The sequence below is a fragment of the Bactrocera neohumeralis genome, unplaced genomic scaffold (genome assembly GCF_024586455.1).
Source record: "Bactrocera neohumeralis isolate Rockhampton unplaced genomic scaffold, APGP_CSIRO_Bneo_wtdbg2-racon-allhic-juicebox.fasta_v2 cluster10, whole genome shotgun sequence".
NCBI classification, from domain to species: Eukaryota; Metazoa; Arthropoda; class Insecta; order Diptera; family Tephritidae; genus Bactrocera; species Bactrocera neohumeralis.
The window spans coordinates 401,761-426,069 of NW_026089623.1; the positions used below are offsets into that span (position 1 = coordinate 401,761).

General features: G+C 39.5%; 1 protein-coding gene across 15 annotated transcripts in view; it reads right to left on the reverse strand.

Annotated features, from left to right (window-relative positions):
• Positions 1-24,309, reverse strand: part of LOC126764886 (RNA-directed DNA polymerase from mobile element jockey) — a 224,903-nt gene that overhangs the window by 93,938 nt on the left and 106,656 nt on the right. For 2 of the 15 annotated variants that reach the window (XM_050482538.1, XM_050482554.1), the window contains exon 3: positions 16,496-18,895. The exons of the other annotated variants lie outside the window; for them this stretch is intronic. In XM_050482538.1, the coding sequence (XP_050338495.1) occupies positions 17,854-18,801 (948 nt within the window). In that variant the 5' untranslated portion in view covers positions 18,802-18,895 and the 3' untranslated portion in view covers positions 16,496-17,853. Of the gene's footprint in view, positions 1-16,495; positions 18,896-24,309 lie in introns of those variants that run through there. 15 annotated transcript variants of the gene reach the window in all.

Genomic DNA, 24,309 nt, shown 5'->3' on the forward strand with positions numbered 1-24,309 from the left:
GAGTCAATGGTGGTCGAGGTGGTAAGCGCTTCAAAGGTTACGACGAGCACGTAGGTACGTAGGTTCGAATCCCAACTCGTATAAGAAGTATAACTTCAAAAAAAAACACATAAATTATATTTTTTTTGGATCCCCCCGATATCAGTAATATACTCACCTTGCAATGTTGAATATAAACACAATAAATTTCCGGAAATAAAGAAATGACTATGTTACACTTTCAATAATGAATAATTATATTTTTAAATGCATTTATATTATTTTTGTAATTGTACAAAATGTTCTTATTATTAATACTTTAGTTTTCACTTTTTCCTAACACTTTAAGTGGATGCAGCTTAAAACATATATGGATAAAAGGAACCTTATTTACCAACGTTACTTTAACGCACGTACAAACGGCGAAAACCTTTGAGGTCACGGATAAATTGAAAAAATAGACCCATTCTGATCTGACAAATCCTTTTCTATTGGTTGTGGGTGGTGGAAGAACGAATTATTGGTGTGTAATGTGGTTGGTTATTGGTATGATGTGTTGTGGTTGTGTGGATGATATGTTGTGTTGCATTGGGTCGTGTGATGTTGTATGTATCAAAATATCGCAAGATCAAATGTCGCATGAACATCCCGGCCACCCTAGGCGGATTTATCGCCTAGAAGTCTGGCCGCGACTACGCTCTTCTGCTGCGCCTGGAATGGTGAATTCTCCAGCGCTGGACGGGATCTCCGTGTTGTCTGTGCCTGATACTTTTTTTGACTCGGCGGGGGAATCGGTGAAACAGGATATGATGAGAGCGTTGACAATATTGGCATGACCCGTTAGGCATTCGAATATGGTGTGGGTGTCTGCCAAGCAATTCATGCAATGGTCGTGTGCTCTGGCGATTTGTTGGTGTTGAGCGTGCTTCATACTTTTAAAGATGGTGCACCTCTTCAGAACGCGTGGTCGATGGCATAAGCTGCATCGTGGAGGCAAATTCTCTTCAAATTTATCCTCATTTGCATCCTTATGTGCTGCAGCAGATGCTTAGCTTGGCGGACTCAAGACCTTGATGTCCTTGGTGCGGCGATGGGTGAAGGTGATGCTCTAGGCGCAGCAATCCCGATTTTGATTATATTTATGCGTTTGATTTCGCGGCGTTTGTGTTATCGGTTCTTCAGTGTTTGGAAGGAAACACAATATTACTAATGGTCGAGTTAGTATGCCAATTTGTGTTCGGACATCTACTAGTCTAATGTGACCATCGCTCCGATGGACCTTTTCAATACGGCCTAAACGCCATTCGGTTGGAGGAATGCCTCTCCTGTATGATAACGCATTCATTCTTGCTTGGTTCATTCTGGATCGTTTTTTACCGATATCTCTTATGGAGATCTTTGAGGTAGTCTTACTTCCATCTATGGTTGAATTCATGATAGAGAATTTTGATTCTTTCCCATCGGTTTATTAAACTGAGTGAGTCTCCATCTGTCTCAGGGATAGCGGGAAGTGGAGCTTCTCTAATAAATGACCAGTTGTAAAAGCTGTTAACTCGGAGGAATCTTGCCAGAGTGGCGATATGGGTCGTGATTTTAGTTTGGCTTCGATACGAGTAGTGTAGTAAACTCCTCATAAATGAATTACGTGCCGTTTTCTTTAAATGGTACTTAAAGCTTTTTACTGCTGATTGCCAAAGTCCGACCATTTGTAGATAACATGGAGGTATAAACTGCCAATCGATCCCTTGAGGTGCATATGTACTTTTCGACAAATTCAGGGGAGACTTATTTCATGAAGTTTATAAACTTTTTCTCTGTGGTTCTTTGAGCTCCGATAAAGGTTTTCCATTGTCGATCTAAATCTTTGAAGGAAATCCGCGTCGTCTGTTCAGATCTGAACAAAGCTCGATGTGTATTGCCTTTGTCGTAAAACATACAAAGACAGCCACATACCCTTTTCTAAATGAGGAAGACCTTAACACCGAGGTCTTTATTTGAAAAGGTCCAGCAAAACCAACACCAGTAATGGTAAAGGGTAGATTATAATTTTAGCGTTCAGGTGGTAAAGCTGGCATGATCTGCGCACGCATTTTGTGTTTGTACATAGTGCATTGTTTAAACATAAAAATCACCTATTTGATTTGTGGCTTTAGTCGCGGTATGTAAAATTCTTGTCGGACCATTTGTTGCATCAAGCGAGGCTCACCATGCAGTGTTAACTGATGGAGATATACTAGAAATAAAGAAGTGAAACGGGATTTCTCAGGAATAATGATGGGATGTTGTTCATTGTAACTAAGGCTGGAGCTCGCTAGTCTACCATTTGCCCATATTATGCCCTTGGCGTTCAAGAATGGGGTTTAGACGAGAAGAGAGCTTCCCCTTTCGAGATCGTCTTTAGAGCAAGTTTAATTTCTCTCGACTGAAATATGGAGTTTGGGTATATGTAGAATATCATACTTATCTGGAGTGATATACAAATTTTTAATTTTCCGAATTTCAGGAGGAGCTAAGATATTGCGAGCGGGAGACTTTGGTCAGAATTCTTGTGATTCTGTCAGCCACATAGAACTGTTTCACCAGAGTTTAGTGCTGGTGAGGTAAAGTGGTTTGTAGCCTCTTGTCCCTAGATCCGCTGCACTATTCTGTTCGAACCGTGGTAGGCTTAGCGTCTTCAAGGGTGCAACTTTGGCTTTTGCTACCAAAAGATGTAAAGATATTTTGTAATCATACTGAGTGCGTACGTAAATTGTTGCGCAATAGGCCTTTTCAGAGCTGTTGCGTCAAGTGACATATTTATATCTAAAACAAGAATAATTCAAAAAATTGTAAAATATTGAATATTAAATTATTAAAAATTAAATTAAGAAACCCAATTTTATAAAATACTTACCTTAATAATGCATTCATAATACTAATCTAATACTTACCTTAATACTTATATTAACATAAGCTAGTACAATGTTTAACGAAAGATAGTTACTTACCCATTTTGTAGCACATACTTTCATTACCACTAGATTAAGCCGTTAGTTTAAGATACAGGCTAAGCGATACCATCAAACGGAATAAAGAACTCTCTTTGAATTGAACCGTGAAACCGTACGCACGTGTTTTAATTTGTCGGCTATTTTAATTTGACTTCTTTCGAGACAGGCAATTGGTAGTTTTTAATTTCTAATCGCGCATCCAAATTTAAAGTAACTTTTCGTGTCTCAAAAAAGCTTTAGAAATTTCATGGCGCCTGAGAAGGGACATGCGTGCGTGCATTTAAGACTTAAAAAAAAATAAAGTTAAAATTTTTAACCTACAGAAACATATATTAGTGTTCGTTATTATTTTCGGTACCAATTGCCTGTTTAATACTTTTCGGTTTTCAGCCTTGTGAAGTGAAAACAAATAAAAATTAAACATATAAAAGAAACATAAAACAAAACCTAAACAAGTAAGGAAGGGCTAAGTTCGGGTGTCACCTAACATTTTATACTCTCGCATGATAAAGTGATAATCGAGATTTCATTATCCGTCATTTACATATTTTTCAAATACCGTATTTGTGTAAAGTTTTATTCCGCTATCATCATTGGTTCCTAATGTATACGTATATATTATACAGAGAAGGCATCAGATGGAATTCAAAATAGCGTTATATTGGAAGAAGGCGTAGTTGTGAACCGATTTCACCCATATTTCGTACATGTCCTCAGGGTGTTAAGAAAATCTTATATACCGAATTTCATTGAAATCGGTCTAGTAGTTCCTGAGATATGGTTTTTGGTCCATAAGTGGGCGACGCCACTCCCATTTTCAATTTTTAAAAAAAGCCTCTGCGCAGCTTCCTTCTGCAATTTCTTCCGTAAAATTTAGTGTTTCTGACGTTTTTTGTTAGTCGGTTAACGCACTTTTAGTGATTTTCAACATAACCTTTGTATGGGAGGTGGGCGTGGTTATTATCCGATTTCTTCCATTTTTGAACTGCATATGGAAATGCCTGAAGGAAACGACTCTATAGAGTTTGGTTGACATAGCTATAGTAGTTTCCGAGATATGTACGAAAAACTTAGTGGGGGGCGGGACCACGCCCGATTTTCCAAAAAAATTACATCCAAATATGCCCTTCCCTAATGCGATCCTTTGTGTCCTTTCACTTTAATATCCTTATTTATGGCTTAGTAATGACACTTTATAGGTTTTCGGTTTCCGCTATTTTGTGGACGTGGCAGTGGGCCGATTTTGTCCATCTTCGAACTTAACCTTCTTATGGAGCCAAGAAATACATGTACCAAGTTTCATCATGATATCTCAATTTTTACTCAAGTTACAGCTTGCACGGACGGACGGACGGACAGACAGACATCCGGATTTCAACTCTATTCGTCACCCTGATCACTTTGGTATATATAACCCTATATCTGACTCTTTTAGTTTTAGGACTTACAAACAACCGTTATGTGAACAAAACTATAATACTCTCCTTAGCAACTTTGTTGCGAGAGTATAAAAAGGACATAAAAAAATAAAAAATTAATACAAGAATACATACATACATATCTACATATGTGCAAAAGTGAAGTGTCAGAAGTGCAGTGACATTAACAAATACGAAACAACAAAAAGTGCCACAACGAAAATTATATACATTGCACAAAGTGAACAAAAAGTTAATAAAATAATTCAAGGTACGTTCCAAAGTAAACAGGACCTTTCGAATCTAGCGCCCCCTGGTGGCGCTATCTATATGTCGACTGGTGCGTTAGAACTGAAGCTATTTCGTTTTACGTGTCAGTATGTTTGTGCTATCGGTGCGAAAATGATCTCCGAACAAAGAGCCAACATTAAATTTTGTTTTAAAATTGGTAAAACTTTCATCGAAACGGTTCAATTCATGAAACAAGTTTATGGCGATGATTGCCTATCCCGTAGCAGAGTGCACGAGTGGTTTCAACGTTTTCAAAGTGGTCGTGAGGACATAAATGACGATCAACATGTCAATCAAAATCCGTGATCACCGGAAATTGAATCGAAACTGTGCCGAAACCATCATTGAAATTCATGGAAATGGAATTGAACATCTCTAAAACATCGATTTATCGCATTTTGACCGAACATTTGGGCTTACGAAAGGTGTGTGCACGGTTTGTTCCGCACAAATTGACTGACGACCAAAAATTGCTCAGAATCCAACATTCGAAGGACGATTATTTAACCAAAAATCACATTTAAGCATTAACCACTCCCCCGTATTCTTCTTATTTTCCACCGTGCGACTTCTTCCTTTTCGAAAAAATACCGGCCAACAAGCTAAAACACTCGTTCGACGTGCTTATTGACCGTGCAAAAAGCTGTATTGAAGCAGAAGGAGACTATTTTGATTAAACTACGTTGATTTTGCTGAAAAAACCATTTGTTTTGTGTGTTTGTTCCTGTTTACTTTGGAACGCACCTTGTACATAGTGTGGTGCAGTGATACCTAAAAAGCAAAAAAGACGAAAAGAAAAAAATATAATAATTGAAAATAACAATTCTAAAGTATACATAACAAAAATACTTACCCAACTCTGCTTTCCTAAACCTACGAAAAACAAAAACAAAAAAACAAGAGGTGCATATGTATAGTGTCATAGTCAAAGTGACAAACATACAAAAGAGTGTAATAAATAAAAAGTGTGAAAGGGAAAGGTCTGCGCACAAGGAGATTGTACTTGCATATGTACATACGCAAAGGGTACAGTGAATTCCATAAAAAATCGTACCAAAGTGTTTAACTTGGTAATTAACCAGAGGAGCCGTCCTAAAACGTTAAAAAAATGTATGTTTGTGCTATCAACGCACCAGGTAACGAGTGCGAATTACTGAAAGCAGTGCAAACAAAAAATAAAACGAAAACACATACAAATAAAATTAAAATAAACATAAGTGTACACATTCAGTTTTTGGCTCTCCCTTTTTTCACTTTCTATTATATTGACACGTTCATATAAATACACATATACAAGGTCTGTTGCAAAAGAAACAGAACTTTTTAAATATAACTGTTTCTGGTGGCGCCACCTATTGGTGAGTATATGAAATACAAATTTGATCTCTTGTTGACATTTCTTAAAAATTTTAAGACAATTGGATAACTATAATCGATGTTATCGATCAAAAAGTGACAGCAGCTTTTGGTCATCGGTCGTAAAATGCATTTTGAACAAAGAGCAAATATTAAATTTTGTTTTAAACTTGGGAAAACGTTTACTGAAACATTTCAAATGATGAAAAAAGTGTATGGTGATCAGTGCCTATCCCGTAGTAATGTGCAAGGTCGTGAGGACCTCTGTGGCGATCAGAAGTCGGTCGTCTTCAGAAGTCAAAAATAAAGACAATGCTGATTTGTTTTTACGATTCCGAAGGTATTGTACACCGAGAGTTCGTCCCACTTGGCCAAACGATTAATGCTGTATTTTACCTTGGTATTATGAAGCGTCTTTTGTCACGCATTCGTCGTGCTCGACCACAATACCGTGAGGCAGGGTCCTGGCGCCTGTTGCACGATAATGCGCCGTGTCATCGGTCGACGCTTGTTACTGATTTTTTTTAACAAAAAACTCCATATTAACCATTAATCACTCACCCTACTCATCTGATCTGGCAACCTGTGATTTTTACCTATTTGGAAAACTTAATTTGCCCATGAAAGGACACTGGTTTCAGGACATTTCAGCTATCCAAAAGGCGACGACCGATATTCTCAAGAGCAATCCGAAAAATGACCTTAAATACTCATTTGAAATGCTAATTGACCGGGCTAAACGCTGTATCGAAGCTCAAGGAAACTACTTTGAATAAAAAAATATAACTTTTGAAAAATATTAATTTTTTGTTGTTTTTTTTAACAGTCCTGTTTCTTTTGCGACAGACCTTGTATGTATATATATACATATGTATAACATACATATATAAATAAACATATACATAATTAAATGCAATAAACATACGCCCATATACGAGGGCTGCTATATATATATATTCTGGCCTAGGGCAACACTAAGTGTTGCCAGGTGCAATCTGACATTTCCATTGGAAAGTTTGACATTTTTAAGCATAACAGCACTCAGAACGTTTTGTCATTTAATCGTGAATTGTTTTATTTTCAGGGAATTAAAAAATTCATCTCGGCCAAAAAATGGAATTAACTCGTGAACATTTTCGTGCGATCATTTTTCACAGCTTTCGACGTGGATTATCACGACAAGAGTGCATCGATGAACTAAAATCTTTGTATGGCTATGAAGCACCATCCAATAGCACTGTGAAAAACTGGTACAACGAATTCAATCGTAGCCGACGCTCGCTCAAAGGGGAATTTCTTGAAGGTTGTCCAAAAACAGCCGTTGTGCCAGAAAACATCGATACCGTATGTGAACTGATAATGCAAGACCGTCATGTAACATACCTTCAGATAAAGGCATGCCTATGCATTTCTCCCATCAGCATCATTCGATATTGCAAGAACACCTGGCCGTAAAAAAGGTTTGTTCTCGTTGGATCCCGCACAATTTGACAATCGCTCAAAAAAAGGCTCGTGTGGATTGGTGTAAAGAAATGCTGAAAAAATACGATCGCGGTGCTTCAAAAGACGTTTATAAGATCGTCACAGGTGATGAATCATGGATCTAGGCGTATGAGCCCGAAACAAAACAGCAATCGACAAAAAAAAAAAAAATTTTTCGTTGATAAATATACCTATTTACATTATTAGGTCAGAAATATATATAGCAACCTACGTATGTATATGCGTACGCAAGTGAAACAAGGGATTTTGGAATTTGCGGTAGTCCTTTAATTTTTTAAATAAAGGTGACAAATTTTCGATTTTCAAACACACTTTCTCGTATCACATTTCTCTGGTCGTGCTATTGCTCATTTGTGTCTTTTTTCGATTTGGCTTTTCGTTATTTGGGAATCGATATTTTTCGCTTACGCTATTTGACTCCCAACATTAAATTAATATTTTTTCGTGAATTTTTAATTCAAACAAAACACAATGAGCAAGCCAAGCCAACTCTCGTAAACTTGTCTCCAAGTAAGGAGTTGACGGACTTAAAGTCGTTAAGACGTCAAAGAACGGTTGCGAAAAGTAACATTTTGCGCATATTTATTTATTTTTATTTATTTATTTATAATAATTCATATAACAAAAAGAGTTTCATTATATAAATACATAAACGTAGCACTGGCTACGAGGCCTTCAGCCGTCTTGTAATTATAACTAGGTGAAAAATTCTATTTGCTAAGGGTTAGTAAAGATGTAAGTTGCTTAAATATATTTTAACAAATCGTTGGTTTTTAAGAATCTATATACAATCATCACGTTTTTTTCTGAAGGTTCACTTAGTAGTTTTATGAGATCAATGTTGCCAGAGTTGTGGGTTGTTGGGTGAAGCATCGGACAGAGTGTGAGTAAGTGTTTGATAGTAGCGGTGTCATCGCAAAGGGGGCAAATGGATGGGCTTTTACCCGATAGTTAGTGGGCGTGTGTTATGATAGTGTGTCCAATCCTTAATCGAGTATATGTCTTCATTGCGCTAGTTGGAACTGTTGACGAGTAGATTATACGATTTCTGGCTGGGTTTATGACCGAGTAGTGATGTTTAAATGTTTTCCATTCGCTTGCGTTTTTTTGATGCCTTTTGTGCTTAATAAGGCATTTTGCGCATAAAAACGGACCTTCTCGAAAAAACCATGTCGCTAGATCCTTTTGAATGTCCGCTCAACATCTTAAATTCACATAGTGAATAACTAATGAAATGCCAATCAAAGATTGAAGAAATTGATGAAGACAAAATGGCCCGAGAGGAGTTAGCGACATAATCGTTGAAACGATGTCTATAATAAAGTAAATTTTAGCGAAAAATAAAACTTCACTAGCCGAAGCCAAGGCTCCCGAAAATGAATCTGCCGAAATTCAAGGGAGAATGTTCAGAATTTAAAAAATTTATGAATTTGTTTAAGTGCTTGGTTCATGATGATCAAACTATCCCAGATATTGAAAAATTTAACCATTTGGTTAATTGTCTATCTGGAGAGGCTTGGGAACAGTTAAAGCGTTTCAGATGTCGAATGAAAATTACCCGAATAATAAATGTTTGATATTTTTCAATACAATATCTAAACTTTTTGAGATGCCAACCATCCCAAAGCCATCCGCACCTTCATTGCCATCAATGATTGACGAAGTGTCAGCGGTATATGACTCATTGCTATCGCTGGGCGATGAGAAACAGATAACAAACGCTATAATTATACACATAGTGATGACAAAGGTCGACTCTGCTACCCGATCCAAATGGGAGGAACAGCTGGATTATGATAAGTTTCCCCTGAGGAAGGACTGTGAAGCTACCTGTGAGAGCGTTGCTGGACTCAGGCTCCCAAGTCAACTTTATGACGGAGGACTTGACACAAAAGTTACGGATTCGACGCCAACAAAAAACGTTAAACATAATAGGAATTGGAAATTCCTACGAAAGTGGGGGCAAAATTAAGCGCGTTTGTTAAGTCACGGCTAATTATACAGACCATATCATAAATGCTAATGGCTGGAAAATTCCGCAAAATATTAAATTGGCGGATCCAGAAGTCCATAAAGCAAAAAAGATTGATATCTTGTTGGGATCAGAAGCCTTTTTCGATCTGTTAGGGGTTGGCCAAATTAAAAGTGGCCCTAATCAACCAACGCTACAGAAAACCCTTTTGGGGTGGGTTGTGTCTGGCAAATATGTCAGCAATCTAAGTCCTCCTCCTTCTGCAACTAGCACATTATGCCAATCTGAAGATGACTTAACGTCAATAAATTCGGTGGTCCAAAAATTTTGGGCTTTAGAAGAATTACCTTCAGAAATAAATGGCATCAAATTCACACCAGAGCAAGAAGAGTGTGAAAACTTTTTCGTGAAAGCAACTGAAGTTACTCGGTCACTCTCATGAAACTGCAGTTCGGCGGTCGGAATTCGCAAGGCCAGGTTAAAAATCTTCCAAGGCGACAAAGCGGCTGACGAAGACGAAACGGAAAAGGTCGACGACGCCAGCCAGTTGTTAAGGAATGTCGGCATCGAAGAAACCCGAGATGCCCAATAACTTAAGATGCGTACAGATAAACCTGCAGCACTCGAAGAGTGCTACAGCGAATCTCACAACCCTCATGAACGAGGGGGGCATCGACATCAGCATAATACAGGAGCCCTGGGTCAGAAAAGATACCATTAAAGGGCTAAACAGCAGCAACTATAATCTGTTTTACACACGGAACAAAGGTGAACCTAGGGCATGCATTCTTATCAATAAAAGTGTAAATGCATTTCTTTGTCCTAATTACAGCACAGCAGATATCATAGTGGTAAAGGTGGAACAGAAGGAAAAGCCCTTCTTCTTGGTCTCGGCCTACTTGGCCCATGACGAAGACATACCACCGGCCCCACTCATCAGACTAGTAGAGGAGAACAGGAAAGAAGATGTCCTAATAGGGTGTGATGCGAACGCAAGGCACACCGTATGGGGAAGCTTCAGCATAAACACCAGAGGTGAGTCACTCTTACCAACTTTTTTTTTCCGAAGCTCTGATAGGTTTCCGGGGTGGGAGGAAGTACCTGACATCACGCTATCAACAGACACAGACAGTCTCGTTGTGGATAACTGGAGGGTATCCGATGAGCCTTATATGTCGGATCACTCCTGGATATTCTTCAGCCTCCGCGAGAAATACAGTGCTCCTCTCACATACCGGAACCCCAGAAGAACAGCATGGGAAAAATTTACCAGTATAGCAACAAAATGCCTCGAAAAGGGGGGGCAATAAGGGTATCAGAAATCTTCAGGATCTAGATTCAGAAGTAGAGAAGTTGGAAAAAATCTTAACCACAACTTTCAATAAATCTATTCCGCTAACAGTTTTGAAAAAGAGAAAGTCTCTTCCTTGGTGGAACAGTGATCTCAAGAATTTGAGAACACAACTAAGGAAAGCGTTCAAGTAGAGTTTTAGAACTAAAATTTGATGGCCATATAAAGATATTATGAAAAGATACAAAAAAGCAGTCAGGAAAGCTAAAAACGACTCATGACGATCTTTCTGCACATCGATAGAAAGTTGCAGAGAAACCGCTAGGCTGAGCAAAATGCTATCCAAAGATCATATTAATACTGCCTACATTAGGACGGGGGGAAGTGATTGGACCTCCTCGGCAAAAGAGTCTCTGGAGGTACTAATTACAACGCACTTCCCCGGGAGTCAGCAAACACCTTCAACGAGGGTTCAACCAGAACCACCGTTGAACGCAGCTGATTATCAAAGCCAAATAGTAGACAAAAGCAAAATCAAATATGCCATAAACAGTTTTGCACCATGCCATAATGTTGCAAAAACTGGTAGAACCAATGGTTCAAAAGCTTGAAAATATATACAAGGCTAGCATTCAACTATCTTACATCCAAAGAAGTTAAAAAAGAAGTCAAGTTGTGTTCCTTCCAAAACCAGGCAGAAGAACACACGAGAATGCCAAGGATTTTAGACCTATAAGCCTTACCTCCTTTATGCTGAAGGTACTGGAAAGGCTATTAGATCTACACGTAAGAACAATAATGGCGGAGAAGTTGTCGAAGTCCCATTATGCGTACATAAAGGGCCGATCAACCGAAACTGCCCTTCACGAGGTGATAAGTGTAATTGAAAAATCCCTACATCACAAACAATACACCATGGCTGCTTTTCTAGACATAGAGGATGCCTTTAATAACTTAGAAGTAAATGCTATAATTAATTCTCTAGCACATGGTGGCATAGATGACACTGTGTGCAGATGGATACTATCAATACTTGAGAATAGGAAGATTATAGCTTCAAACGGCGCTGCAACACAAACAAGTTATGAGAGTAGAGGGACGCCTTAAGGGGGTCCTCTCTCCGCTTCTATGGATTGTAGCGCTGAACGAAATACTGCTCCAACTAAACGGAGGAGGAGTGAAAGCAGTAGCGTATGCAAACGATATAGTGTTTTTGGTATCAGGTCATGTCAACAGTCAGCGAGATTATGGAAAGTGCACTTCGAAGGTAAAACCTATGGGCTAAAAACAATGGACTAGGAGTTAACCCGAACAAAACAGAACTGTTGCTATTCACAAGCAGAACCAAGATACCTCAGTTTCAACTTCCGGTACTAAACGGTACAACACTCACTCTATCTTCCACAGCTAAATATGTTTGTTATATGTTTAGTGTTGAGTGAAGTGGACGTGTTATTTACGCTCTTGGATTACTCGCTGAATAATCCTAGCTTTTCATAGTGGAAACAATAGATTTTTTGTGTTAGGACTTACCGGAATTCCGGACGATCAAAGTGGATACTAAACCCAAAAAAATAGATAAGTACAATTTAATTTAAACAAAATTTATTTGCAAATACCTGCCCTTTTTGCGGCCAATTTCCAAATTATTTAGTAATAACTTTTTTATTTATTTATTTATTTACAAGAGTAATAATTATAAATAATTATTCCACTTAACAACTAAAGCACTGACTGCCAAGACCTTCGGCTTAAATAACTTTTTTATTACCCCTAATAACAGCGAATCAAACGTGCGCTTATTTTTAATTTGCCATTTTGCTTTGATCAAATCAGCTTTTCTCGCTTTTCCGCTTTTTTCTCCTTTTCGTCTTGCTTTTGGTTTAGGCATTGCCAACCATTTATAATATAAGTTAGGTTTTAGCGGCAGGGACTGAACGTACTAACTAACAGGTGTACCCAAACTATTTTCTCACTGAGGTTATGGCCTCAGAGAATAGTATGGGGCGTACACCAGAGAATCCTTTTCGGAGGAATTCTAAAATTTTGAGAACGTCCCCAAACGGCAAAAATGAGGAATCCACCGCTGCTGGATCAACATTTAGTGAAACTGCTGACCGGGCAAGCAAAAGTGAAGAGAAATCACTAAATAATGAATCCTCCAACTATTTCAACAAGCTGGGCTGCAAAATAAAAGAGATAGAAAATATGATGGCTGGTCAAAGGCACGTAAACCAGGCAATGCGCGATTTACTTAGTAGCATAATGTGCTTATATAGTAAAGCCGAGAAACCGGCGGAAAAAAACTATGGTTGAGGAAGCAACACAGCTTTCTCATATTTCCAAAAAGATTAATACTCCAAAGCGGCTGCGAGAAGCATCGGGAGAGCTACCCTCCACAAAAAAGCCAAAAAAGACTGTTGAAAAGGTGCAACAAATGACCAGTGAGGCCACGAAAATAATAGATATCACGGGTCAACATAACGCATGTGCAAAATGAGTGGATGTTGTCAAAAAGAGAAAGCCGATTCAGAAGAAAATAAGAACGAAACGGAAACGTGACCTACATAAGAAAAACGATGAAGGGAGACCTACTGATTGAGCTAAAAAATCAGGCGGACAAGAGAGCCAAATCATTCGCGGTGGGTGAAATGGCGCTAATACAGCCAAAAACCCATAGCGTCACAATAGTGTGTAAGGATTTAGACGAAATTACTGCACCTGAAGAAATCTGTGAGGCGCTAAAAACGAGTGGGGGATCCAAAACCTGGAGAAATCAAGCGTCCAAAGTATGAGAAAAACGCGTAGTGGCACTCAGATAGCTCTAGTATGCCTACGTGCTCAGGATGCCAAAGCTGCACTAAAGTCGGGCAAAGTTATGATAGGATGGTCGATCTGTCGCCTTCGAGAATACTCGCCTATTCCTAGATGTCATAAATGTTTCCACCTGGGTCACATGGCGCGTAACTGTCGCAGTTTGACAGACAGATCTTCTCATCTTGTTAACTCGGCTATCATCGCGTAAGCGGTGTCTACGCCAATTAAGAAGAAGAAGAGAAGAAGCAAATGCAATGAGTGCGTAAATGATCTACGGCACTGGTTCTCTTCTGTGAGTCTGGAACTGGCGGAGCAAAAAACTGAAGTTTTACTTATAAGCACCAGAAAGGTAGAGGAAAAAATAGAGCTCATCATAGGGGAGTGCGAGATTACTTCGCAGAAGCAGCTGAAGTATCTGGGGGTAATATTAGATTATAAATTAAAATTCAAAGAACACCTGGAGTATTCCTCCAGTAAAGCAAACAAAATTTACAATGCACTATCGAGAATGATGACCAATACAGGCTGTGTGCGTTCCAGTCGGCGATTCTTAATAGCGAAAGCAATGAGTACCGTAATCTTGTACGCAGCACCAGTATGGATACAGGCAATGAATATGAAAGCATATGCTAAACAAATAATTGCAATGCATAGGCTTTCTGCAATTCGAGTAATAAGTGCTTTCCGGACTACATCAACTGACGCTGCTGAAGTATTAGCCAGCATGCTGCCCATTGACATCCAGGGAGATGAACTCGAGCGTTTATATCATCTATCAGAGGAGAGGAACAACAGCATTAAAATGTGGCAGGAGCGGTGGAATTCCTCATTCAAAGGGCGTTGGACCCACCGACTTATACCAGACATCCACTCTTTGATTGATAGACGACATGTGGACCTAGACTTTTATCTGACCCAAATACTTAGTGGACATGGGTGCTTTAGAAGCTACCTTTTCAGATTCCACAATGACATTAGTCCGAACTGTCCGACGTGTACAGAGCATATAGAAGACTCTGAACATGTATTATTTTATTGCCCTAGATTTTCAAATACAAGGGAAAAACTAAAAACCACACTCGGTGGTAGTTTCACAGTCGATAATTTAAAGATACTCATGTGTCAGTCGACTGATAAATGGAAAGCTGTCAGCGAAGCGTCAGCATCCATAATGACAAAACTGAGACTTTTTGAACAAATTAGGCGTCCGTCAATCCGCGCGATAGAGGAGACTTAAATGTCCTGTCCCTCCCACGAAGTAATATTTAATCGGTGGTCCCGTGGGAGAGTCCTGAGTTGGGAGTAGGTTGGGTTTAGCGGATTAAAGTTCCGCACTCCGGCTTTCGATGCTTCCCCCTACTATAAAAAAAAAACAGCTAAATACTTGGGGGTGGAGATTGACACCAAACTGTCCTTTTTTTTTTTTTTTTTTTTGCAATATCTTTTTTATTTATTGAATCTGCTTTTTGTTTTAAAAGCCTAACAATAAGTTTTAAAATCTTAAATCTATTTAAAAACTAGACAAGCTCAAGCAAGTGTTTGAGCTGTTTTGGTGATACGTTGCTCCTTAGTACGCAGGCATATCTCTTCTTTTAAGTCGTGTTTGATCGCAGGAATGTACCAAAGCATTAGCCAAAGGGTTTGGGTGATCTCGGAGTTTAGATATATATTTAATTCTGCTGTCTTCTACTTCTTTCTTTACCATAGAAATACCAAGGTCTTTATGGATATTTTCATTACGCATGTACCACGGTGAACACGTGATTTTTCTAAGCATTTTTGATTGGAACCTTTGTATTATATCAATATTAGTTGCACAGGTCGTACCCCACAGTTGAATGCCATACATCCAAATCGGCTTTATGGCCGCATTATATAAAAGCACTTTGTTGTCTAGGCTAAGTTTTGAGTTTTTATTTAAAAGCCAATTTAAATTTGCAGCTCTTATCTTCATGCAAGTTATTTTACTAGATATGTGTTTTCTCCACGTAAGTCTTCTATCTAGGTGAATACCAAGATAAGTTACGTCGTTCGCTTGGGGTACTAGAATATTGTTCATTTTTACTGCCGGACACATTTTAGGTCTTAGTGAAAACGTAACATGCTTGCATTTTTGTTCATTTACATTTATACGCCAGTTGGCTAGCCATTCTTCGACAGACCTTAAGTGCTCGGCTAATATTCTTGATGCTATTATGTGGCATTTGTTACGGCTCACTAAAGCTGTGTCATCCGCAAAAGTTGAGGTCAATATATTATTAGCTGTAGGAAGATCTGCAGTATAAATGATGTATAGAGTTGGGCCTAAAACACTACCCTGGGGTACACCAGCCCTTATCTGTCGTTCGTCAGATATGAAATCTCCCACTTTTACCATAAATTGTCTATTTTTTAAATAAGACTCCAATGTCTTATACAATTCTAAAGGTAGAATGTTTTTAATCTTATACAAAAGGCCTTCATGCCACACCTTATCAAACGCCTGAGCCACGTCTAGAAATAAAGCTGAACAGTACTCTCTTTGCTCAAATGCTTTTCTTATTTCGTTAGTAATTCTATTTACTTGCTCTATCGTGCTATGTTTTTCACGAAACCCGAATTGGTGCGTTGGTATTATATTATTTTCGTGGAGGAAAGGAGACATCTTTGATAGTAACACTTTTTCAAATATTTTAGAAAGACAGGGTAGAAGACTGATTGGTCTGTATGAAGACGGCTGTGTTAAGTCTTTCCCAGGTTTATCTATCAAGATAATCTGCGACTTTTTCCATGAAATAGGATAGTATCCGAGATTAAGAATTGCACTGAAGAGCGAAGAGAGCACTTCTACAGCAATATTTGGTAACTCAATTAGCATTTTTGGGGTAATATGTATTGTCATGTCCTGGTGACTTTTTTGGTTTAAGTTCTTTTATTATTCTAATAATTTCAGTAGGTGAAGTCTTAAAAGACTCGAGTGACTCGTTAACTGAGTTGGGTAAGCTGGACAACTCGAAGTTGTTCTTTGGGCAATTTGGTTGAAATACCTTTTCTAGGTAATTTGCAAAACAATTAGCCTTTTCCTCGTCACTTCGAGCCCAATTTCCGCCTATGTCTCGTATAGGCATGTTGGAGTTAGTTGGTGGCTTCAGGGACTTTTGGGCTTTCCAAAGAGAATTTTGCTTGCTTGAATTTGGACTCAGCTTCTTTATATACATTTCGGTATTGGATTCTTCCTCACGTTTAAGCGCTTTTTTTAGTTTACGTGCAGCTGATTTCAATTGAAGCTGAGTGGAAGGGGAGCGACTTATCTGCCATTCACGCCTTGCACGCCTTTTTTCGTTTACAAGCTTTTCTATTTCTCTGTTAGTAATTTTTCTGGCACCAAGCGGCTTATATAGTTTTTGTTTGGTGTTGCTAAGACAGCTGCTTTAGTTATTATATCATTGAGTTCTTCTATGCTTTCGTCGATATCTCTACCTGTATTTATTTTGTACTCAACATTAATGTGGCTACTCACGTATTTTTTATATTTTAGCCAATTCGTTTTATAAGAAGTCAAACCTACTTTTGGATTAACGAATATAGGTTGTTCACATAACTTTATTAGTACAGGAGAGTGATCAGAAGATAGATCAGTACTTGTATCAGCTGTTATAAGCGATTTATCTATATTTTTGATTACAGCAAAATCAATTAAATCTGGTATTTTTTTACGATCACTAGGCCAATATGTCGGCTTACCAGGAGATATTATGTCAAGGTTATTGTGCCTATTTATAATAGTGTGATACAGCTGTCGTCCTTTCGGATTAATTAGCCGTGAGCCCCAATACGTGTGCTTTGCATTGTAATCTCCACCTGCTATAAATCTATGGCCTAGTGTTCCAAAAAAGTCTTTGAATTGGATGTCTGTAATTTTAAACCGAGGCGGGCAGTATATGGCCGTCAGATTTAAGTCCCCGCAGCGATTTTTAATAGTTATTGTTGTAGCTTGTAATTGCGCGGTGGCATAAGATTCTGATGTGTGGTGATTTAACCGTTTTCTAACCAACACTGCTGTTCCTCCATGTGCCTTTCCATCTGGGTGGTTTGTAACATAGAGTCTAAATCCCGGTATAAAGAAATTGTTTTTGTTCGTAAGATGAGTTTCTGACAATAGCATTACATCGATACTTTTTTCATCCAGAAATCTAATGAGTTCCAATTTATGTTGGTTAACACCGTTAGCATTCCATAAACAAATGTTCAATACACTCATTTTTTACTTAAAAAAGTTTGCAACATTTGGTTTTGTGATTTGATTACCTCTTGAATCATATTTTGCATTGAAGCCATAAATTGTGTCATACATTGGGTGAGGTTTAAAATCATAGTTTCAACGCTTCCATTTGGTTGGTTTTGGGGCAATTGCATTTGTGTAGTATTGCCTTTCACCACGTTTGCATAACTCCCTTGTGTAGCATTGTCCTTAAGATTTACTGGTTTTGAAATTTGGACGGGGATTTTAATATTTTCATTAGATGGAATATTCATCATTTGGTTACGACGTGCTTGGATGCCCTGTGACAACTTCGATTTTAAATCTTTGTATACAGGGCAACCCCTGTAGTTAGCAGTGTGATTTCCTCCACAATTGCTGCATTTTTTATTTAAATCCTCTTTTTTAAGAGTACATTTTGAAGTTGGATGTAGATCACCACATACTACACATACACTTCGTAGAGTGCAATATGCTTTCGTGTGTCCATACTCTTGGCAGTTTGTACATTGTACTGGACCATTTCTCTTGTGTGGTTCCTCAACGGTGATTCTGCGATGGAGAAGATATTTTAAATTGTAAATCGGGTGTATTTCATTTTTCTTTAATTTGTTGGAATCTGGCATCAATTCTATTTTGAACATTGGTTGTGGGACTTTGTTCTTGTTAAAAATATTTACTACTGATTTAATGCTAAAACCACCTTCTTCTAGTGCTTCTCTAACATCGTTAGAGTCTACCGAAGACTCTATACCTTTTATGACAACAACTAGGCCTTTTGAGCTCTTCAGTTGGTAAGAGTAGTAATTCTTGTTATCATTTGATAGGAATTTTACAATTTCCATGAAACTTTTTTCAGTGTATGTTTGAATTTTTGTTTCATCTATGTTACCTTTTTTCAAAGGCACAATGTGGAAATTGTTTGTGCCTATTATATTGCTCATTTTTGAAACAAGCGTATTTGAGCTACGCTCACGCAAATAGATTGGAGGGGGTTTGGCATTCACGACCGTGGTGGTACCCTTTGCTTCGTCTGTCCTGGAAAATAAATATAGAAAAACGAATAAACAAAGCATACATGGCCTACTATACTTGTAAGAGAATTGTCAACAAGAATTGGGGCCTCAAACCAAGTATAATCATGTGGATGTATACAGCTGTCATAAGATCTATACTTACATGTGGAGCTTTGGTATGGTGGCCAGCGCTAAACAAACAATGCAACATAAAAAAAATAAATGGTATACAAAGAGCAGCATGTGCGGGTGTTACTGGTACATGGTGTCCGACTGATGCGCTCAATGTTATCCTGCATCAACTACCAATAGACATTTTTATTCACAAAACAGCAGCTATTGCGGCGATAAGAATAAAAGAATTGGGAGGTTGGAATCAGCAAAACTACGGACATAGTGTAATCCTAAACAAGCTCACCATTAATAAATCAGACTACATTCTCCCAAAGCTGGATTTCAATAGACACTTCCAGGTGAGGATACCATCTAGACGAGAATGGAGAAGAGGTTCAATAGGAGAGGAGGATACCATCTCAGTCTACACCGACGGGTCCAAAATGGACTGCGGAGTAGGCACGGGGGTGTTCTCCGCTGATCTAGGCATATCTCTCTCTATACGTCTACCGAACACGGCTAGCATCTTCCAAGCAGAAGTACTAGGCATAGAAAAAGCCTGCGAAGCTCTATTAGAAAACCACGGGAATATAAATAAAGCAACTATATTTACGGATAGCCAGGCGGCGCTCCTGGCCTCACCCATGACAAATTCCAGCATAGTTAACAACTGCAAGAGAGCACTAAGCTCAATAAAAGACAAGCTCCAACTAAACTTGATCTGGGTTCCCGGCCACAGGAACATTTTCGGTAACGAAAAAGCAGACGAGTTGGCAAAGACAGGAGCTTTCCTCAACGAATCCGAGGCGGAGCTAACACCAAGCCCGCTAGGATCGATCAAAGGAGAGATCAATAGACAATTTCAACAAGTTGCAAATAACAGGTGGAAAAACATTACAAAATGCGTCATAACTAAACAATTATGGCCAACATATGACATGAAAAGAACCAACGACTTACTAAATAGGTCAAGAAAAAGTATTTACAGAGTAACAGCTACCACAACAGGGCACTGGCCATTTGGGGAACACGCATCCAACATGGGTATGCCCTACAACGACATCTGCCGTGGCTGCGGAGTAGCAGGGAACAAGGAAACAATCTTCCACTTTCTCTGCGAATGCCCAGCTCTAGCACAGATTCGACACAAAACACTTGGAATTCATCAAGCACCAAACCTTGGATGGATTTCCACTAAAAGCATATCGGACATAAGTAGTTTCATCGAAACCTCAAAATGGTTTGAGAGAGGAAGTGAAACGTAATAGCAGATACAGGAGTTTCAACGAACGGTGTATCAAAATGGCACATCAAGTGGTAAGGCTGCACTCCTACCTACCTACCTACCGTACTTCATATCAAGTTTCATTGTGTAAACTTTTGATGGTAGGCCCAACCTTCCAAGAAGAATTGTACTCAACTCTTCTTCGTTTTCGTTTACACAAGTACGCTTTAACGGCAGACATTACTAAAATGTACTGCCAAATAATGGAAATATTTTGAAATATTTTTAACTTGTGTAGTCAAATAATTTATTTTTTCAGTGACTGGGCCACTTAAAATCCACCCAAAGATTGTATTTAGATTTTTTCTATACCTTCAACGATTATTTGAAGTATTAAATCACTGTCTAATAATATGTCGATTTGTGATGGGGTATGGCAGTTGGGTTCTGCTGGTTTCCCACTGTTTTTATTTACATCACAACTTGAAAGTAAATTTGTGAGTTGCGGTAGAGCGATGGCTTCTGCATCTATTCTTATATCTGCGTTTGGAGAGACTATGGTGATTGGGCAAATTTTATTTGAATTTTGTAAGTTCAAGCACCCATTCCTGAAATTTGAAAATTGGAATTTTTTGACTGGCAATTTTAGCCGATTTGAGCCTTTGATGATATAAAGGATCTCTGAGAGCCTAACCCGGTGGTTTTATGAAATGTTTTTTCTTCATATTTTGAAAATGTTTGAAACATTTTTTGTAAACTTCTCGCAAGATCTTATATTATGACTTCCTTTACAAATATCGCATAATGATTGCCAATGACTTGTTTGATTTGACACGGATGGTTCGCTTCTATTAACGTGTCTATTATATTGTATATTATTTCTGGCTTGAGGTTTAAACAAGTTTTTATTCGAGTCATTTGAATTATTTTTTGGCTTTACTATTTTTTTGTCTACTCGCTCAGCTATTTCGTACTGAGTTGTTAAGAGTTCTTTCATTTGATTCCACTTTGGCGATTTCTTTCTTGCCACTAGTGATTACTCCCATCGTAGCAAAGCAGCACCAGACAGTGTTGCTGGACAAATATTTACTAAAATAGGGTCCCACGATTCTGTAGAAATGTTTTGTGTTTCTAACACAGATAAACAATTAGTCACTGTCGAGTATAGTTTTTGACATTTTTGGCTGGTTTCTTGTTGAATTTTTGGTTCATTAAATTCATTAAAATTGTTGTTTGGTTATCCACCAATACTCTTTCATTTTCGTATTTTTCAACTAGTGCTTCGCAAGCCAGATTAAATTTTTCGTCTTTTAAAGCGAAGCGCTTGATGATACTGCCTTCTTTCCCTTTTGTTTTGTACCTGAGATGGTACAACTTTCGTGCTCGTGAAAGTTTAGGATGGTTTATGTATACAGCAGTAAACATGTCCCTGAAGGACGGTAATTGATCATAATATCCGTGAAGAACTTCAGTATCACAAGCTGGTACTTTCAAGAATATACCTGTATCTAGGTCTTCTTTTTGAGTTGTAACTACTCTCGGGGGACGAGAAGCTTTCGTGTTTTCTGGGAGTTCAGCGTTGTCAGTATTCATCACTGTATCGTACGCTGTCAGAAGGCGTGCCCATATGCTATCTATGCTTTGAATTTTTAAATTTAGAACGGATTCTGTGTTGTCATTAATAGAAGAAGCCGAAAATCGTGTTCATTATCTAATAAAACTCACTTTCAATTATGAACCTTGACACTGCATTATCTTTGGTTATTTTTTGTTTGGCACCCTGCTTTGAGCTTGTACCTTCTGCAGGTGTGCTTTTTGATTTATCATCATCAGCTATTTTTTGAATTTCCAATAATGGAGGATGGAGTCATGTGTAGAAGTTCACGTAAGTGAGGAAAGTTCTCTGATCGCCATTCACTTGGGAGTGGCCAGAAACGATTCTTTTACACATGGCTCAAGCAGCTCACTACTTCCGGTCTTTGACCAAGTATCCTCTGGGTAGCCTAAGAACATCCGTTCGAAGGCGAGCTAAAGTGAGAAGGCGAAACATTCCCTACAAGGGTTGTGCGCTGGGTTTGGGACCCGCCACGTAAAAAACACCCCCAGTGAAGAGCTACAACCAGCCTCGGATGAGAGACCCCCCTTTTGATGACGACCATGGCAAACGAAATAAGGACTACGAATTGAGGGCATGCACCTGGAATGTCCGGTCCCTTAATTGGGAAGGTGCCGCTGCCCAGCTGGTTGATGTCCTCGTAAAGACAAAGGCTGACATCACCGCCGTCCAAGAAATGCGATGGACGGGACAAGGACAGAGACGAGTAGGTCCTTGTGACATTTACTACAGTGGCCATATAAAGGAGCGCAAGTTTGGTGTAGGATTCGTGGTGGGAGAGAGACTCCGTCGCCGAGTACTATCATTCACTGCGGGGAATGAACGTCTAGCCACAATCCGCATCAAAGCGAGGTTCTTCAACATATCGCTGATTTGCGCCCACGCCCCGACGGAAGAGAAGGACGATGTGACCAAAGATGCCTTCTATGAGCGCTTGGAGCGCGCTTATGAGAGCTGCCCCCGCCACGATGTCAGAATCGTGCTTGGCGACTTTAACGCCAGGGTGGGCAAAGAAGGTATATTTGGCACTACGGTCGGTAAATTCAGCCTCCACGACGAAACATCCCCAAATGGGTTGAGGCTGATTGACTTCGCCGGGGCCCGAAATATGGTTATCTGTAGCACTAGATTCCAGCATAAGAAGATTCATCAAGCTACCTGGCTGTCTCCGGATCGAAAAACTACCAACCAGATCGATCATGCTGTGATAGACGGAAGACACGTCTCCAGTGTTTTAGATGTGCGTGCGCTCCGAGGTCCTAACATCGACTCGGACCACTATCTTGTTGCAGCTAAGATTCGCACCCGCCTCTGTGCAGCAAAAAACGCGCGCCACCAAACACAAGGAAGGTTCGACGTCGAGAAGCTGCAATCACAACAGACAGCCGAACGATTTTCTACTCGGCTTGCACTCCTGCTCTCTGAGAGCACTCGTCAACAACTCGGTATAAGGGAACTGTGGGACGGCATTTCAAACTCCTTACGTACAGCTGCAACCGAAACCATTGGTTTTCGGAAAGTGCAAAAGAACAGCTGGTACGACGAGGAGTGCCGTGTCGCAGCGGAGAGAAAACAGGCTGCCTACCTCGCAACGTTACGATCGACCACTACACGTGCGGGATGGGATAGATACCGAGAGTTGAAGAGGGAAGCGAGACGCATTTGTAGACAGAAGAAGAAAGAGGCTGAAATGCGTGAGTACGAAGAGCTTGATAAGCTGGCCGACAGGGGTAATGCTCGAAAATTCTACGAAAAAATGCGGCGGCTTACGGAAGGTTTCAAGACCGGAGCGTATTCCTGTAGAACCCCCAAAGGTGATCTAGTCACTGATGCCCAGAGCATACTTAAATTATGGAGGGAACACTTCTCCAGCCTGCTGAATGGCAGTGAACGCACAACACCAGGAGAAGGAGAACCCGATTCCCCAATCGATGACGATGGAGCAGACGTTCCATTACCAGACCATGAAGAAGTTCGAATAGCAATTGCCCGCCTGAAGAACAACAAAGCGGCAGGGGCCGACGGATTGCCGGCCGAGCTATTCAAACACGGCGGCGAAGAACTGATAAGGTGCATGCATCAGCTTCTTTGTAAAATATGGTCGGACGAAAGCATGCCCAACGATTGGAATTTAAGTGTGCTATGCCCAATCCATAAAAAAGGAGACCCCACAATCTGCGCCAACTACCGTGGGATTAGCCTCCTCAACATCGCATATAAGGTTCTATCGAGCGTATTGTGTGAAAGATTAAAGCCCACCGTCAACAAACTGATTGGACCTTATCAGTGTGGCTTCAGACCTGGCAAATCAACAACCGACCAGATATTCACCATGCGCCAAATCTTGGAAAAGACCCGTGAAAGGAGAATCGACACACACCACCTCTTCGTCGATTTCAAAGCTGCTTTCGACAGCACGAAAAGGAGCTGCCTTTATGCCGCGATGTCTGAATTTGGTATCCCCGCAAAACTAATACGGCTG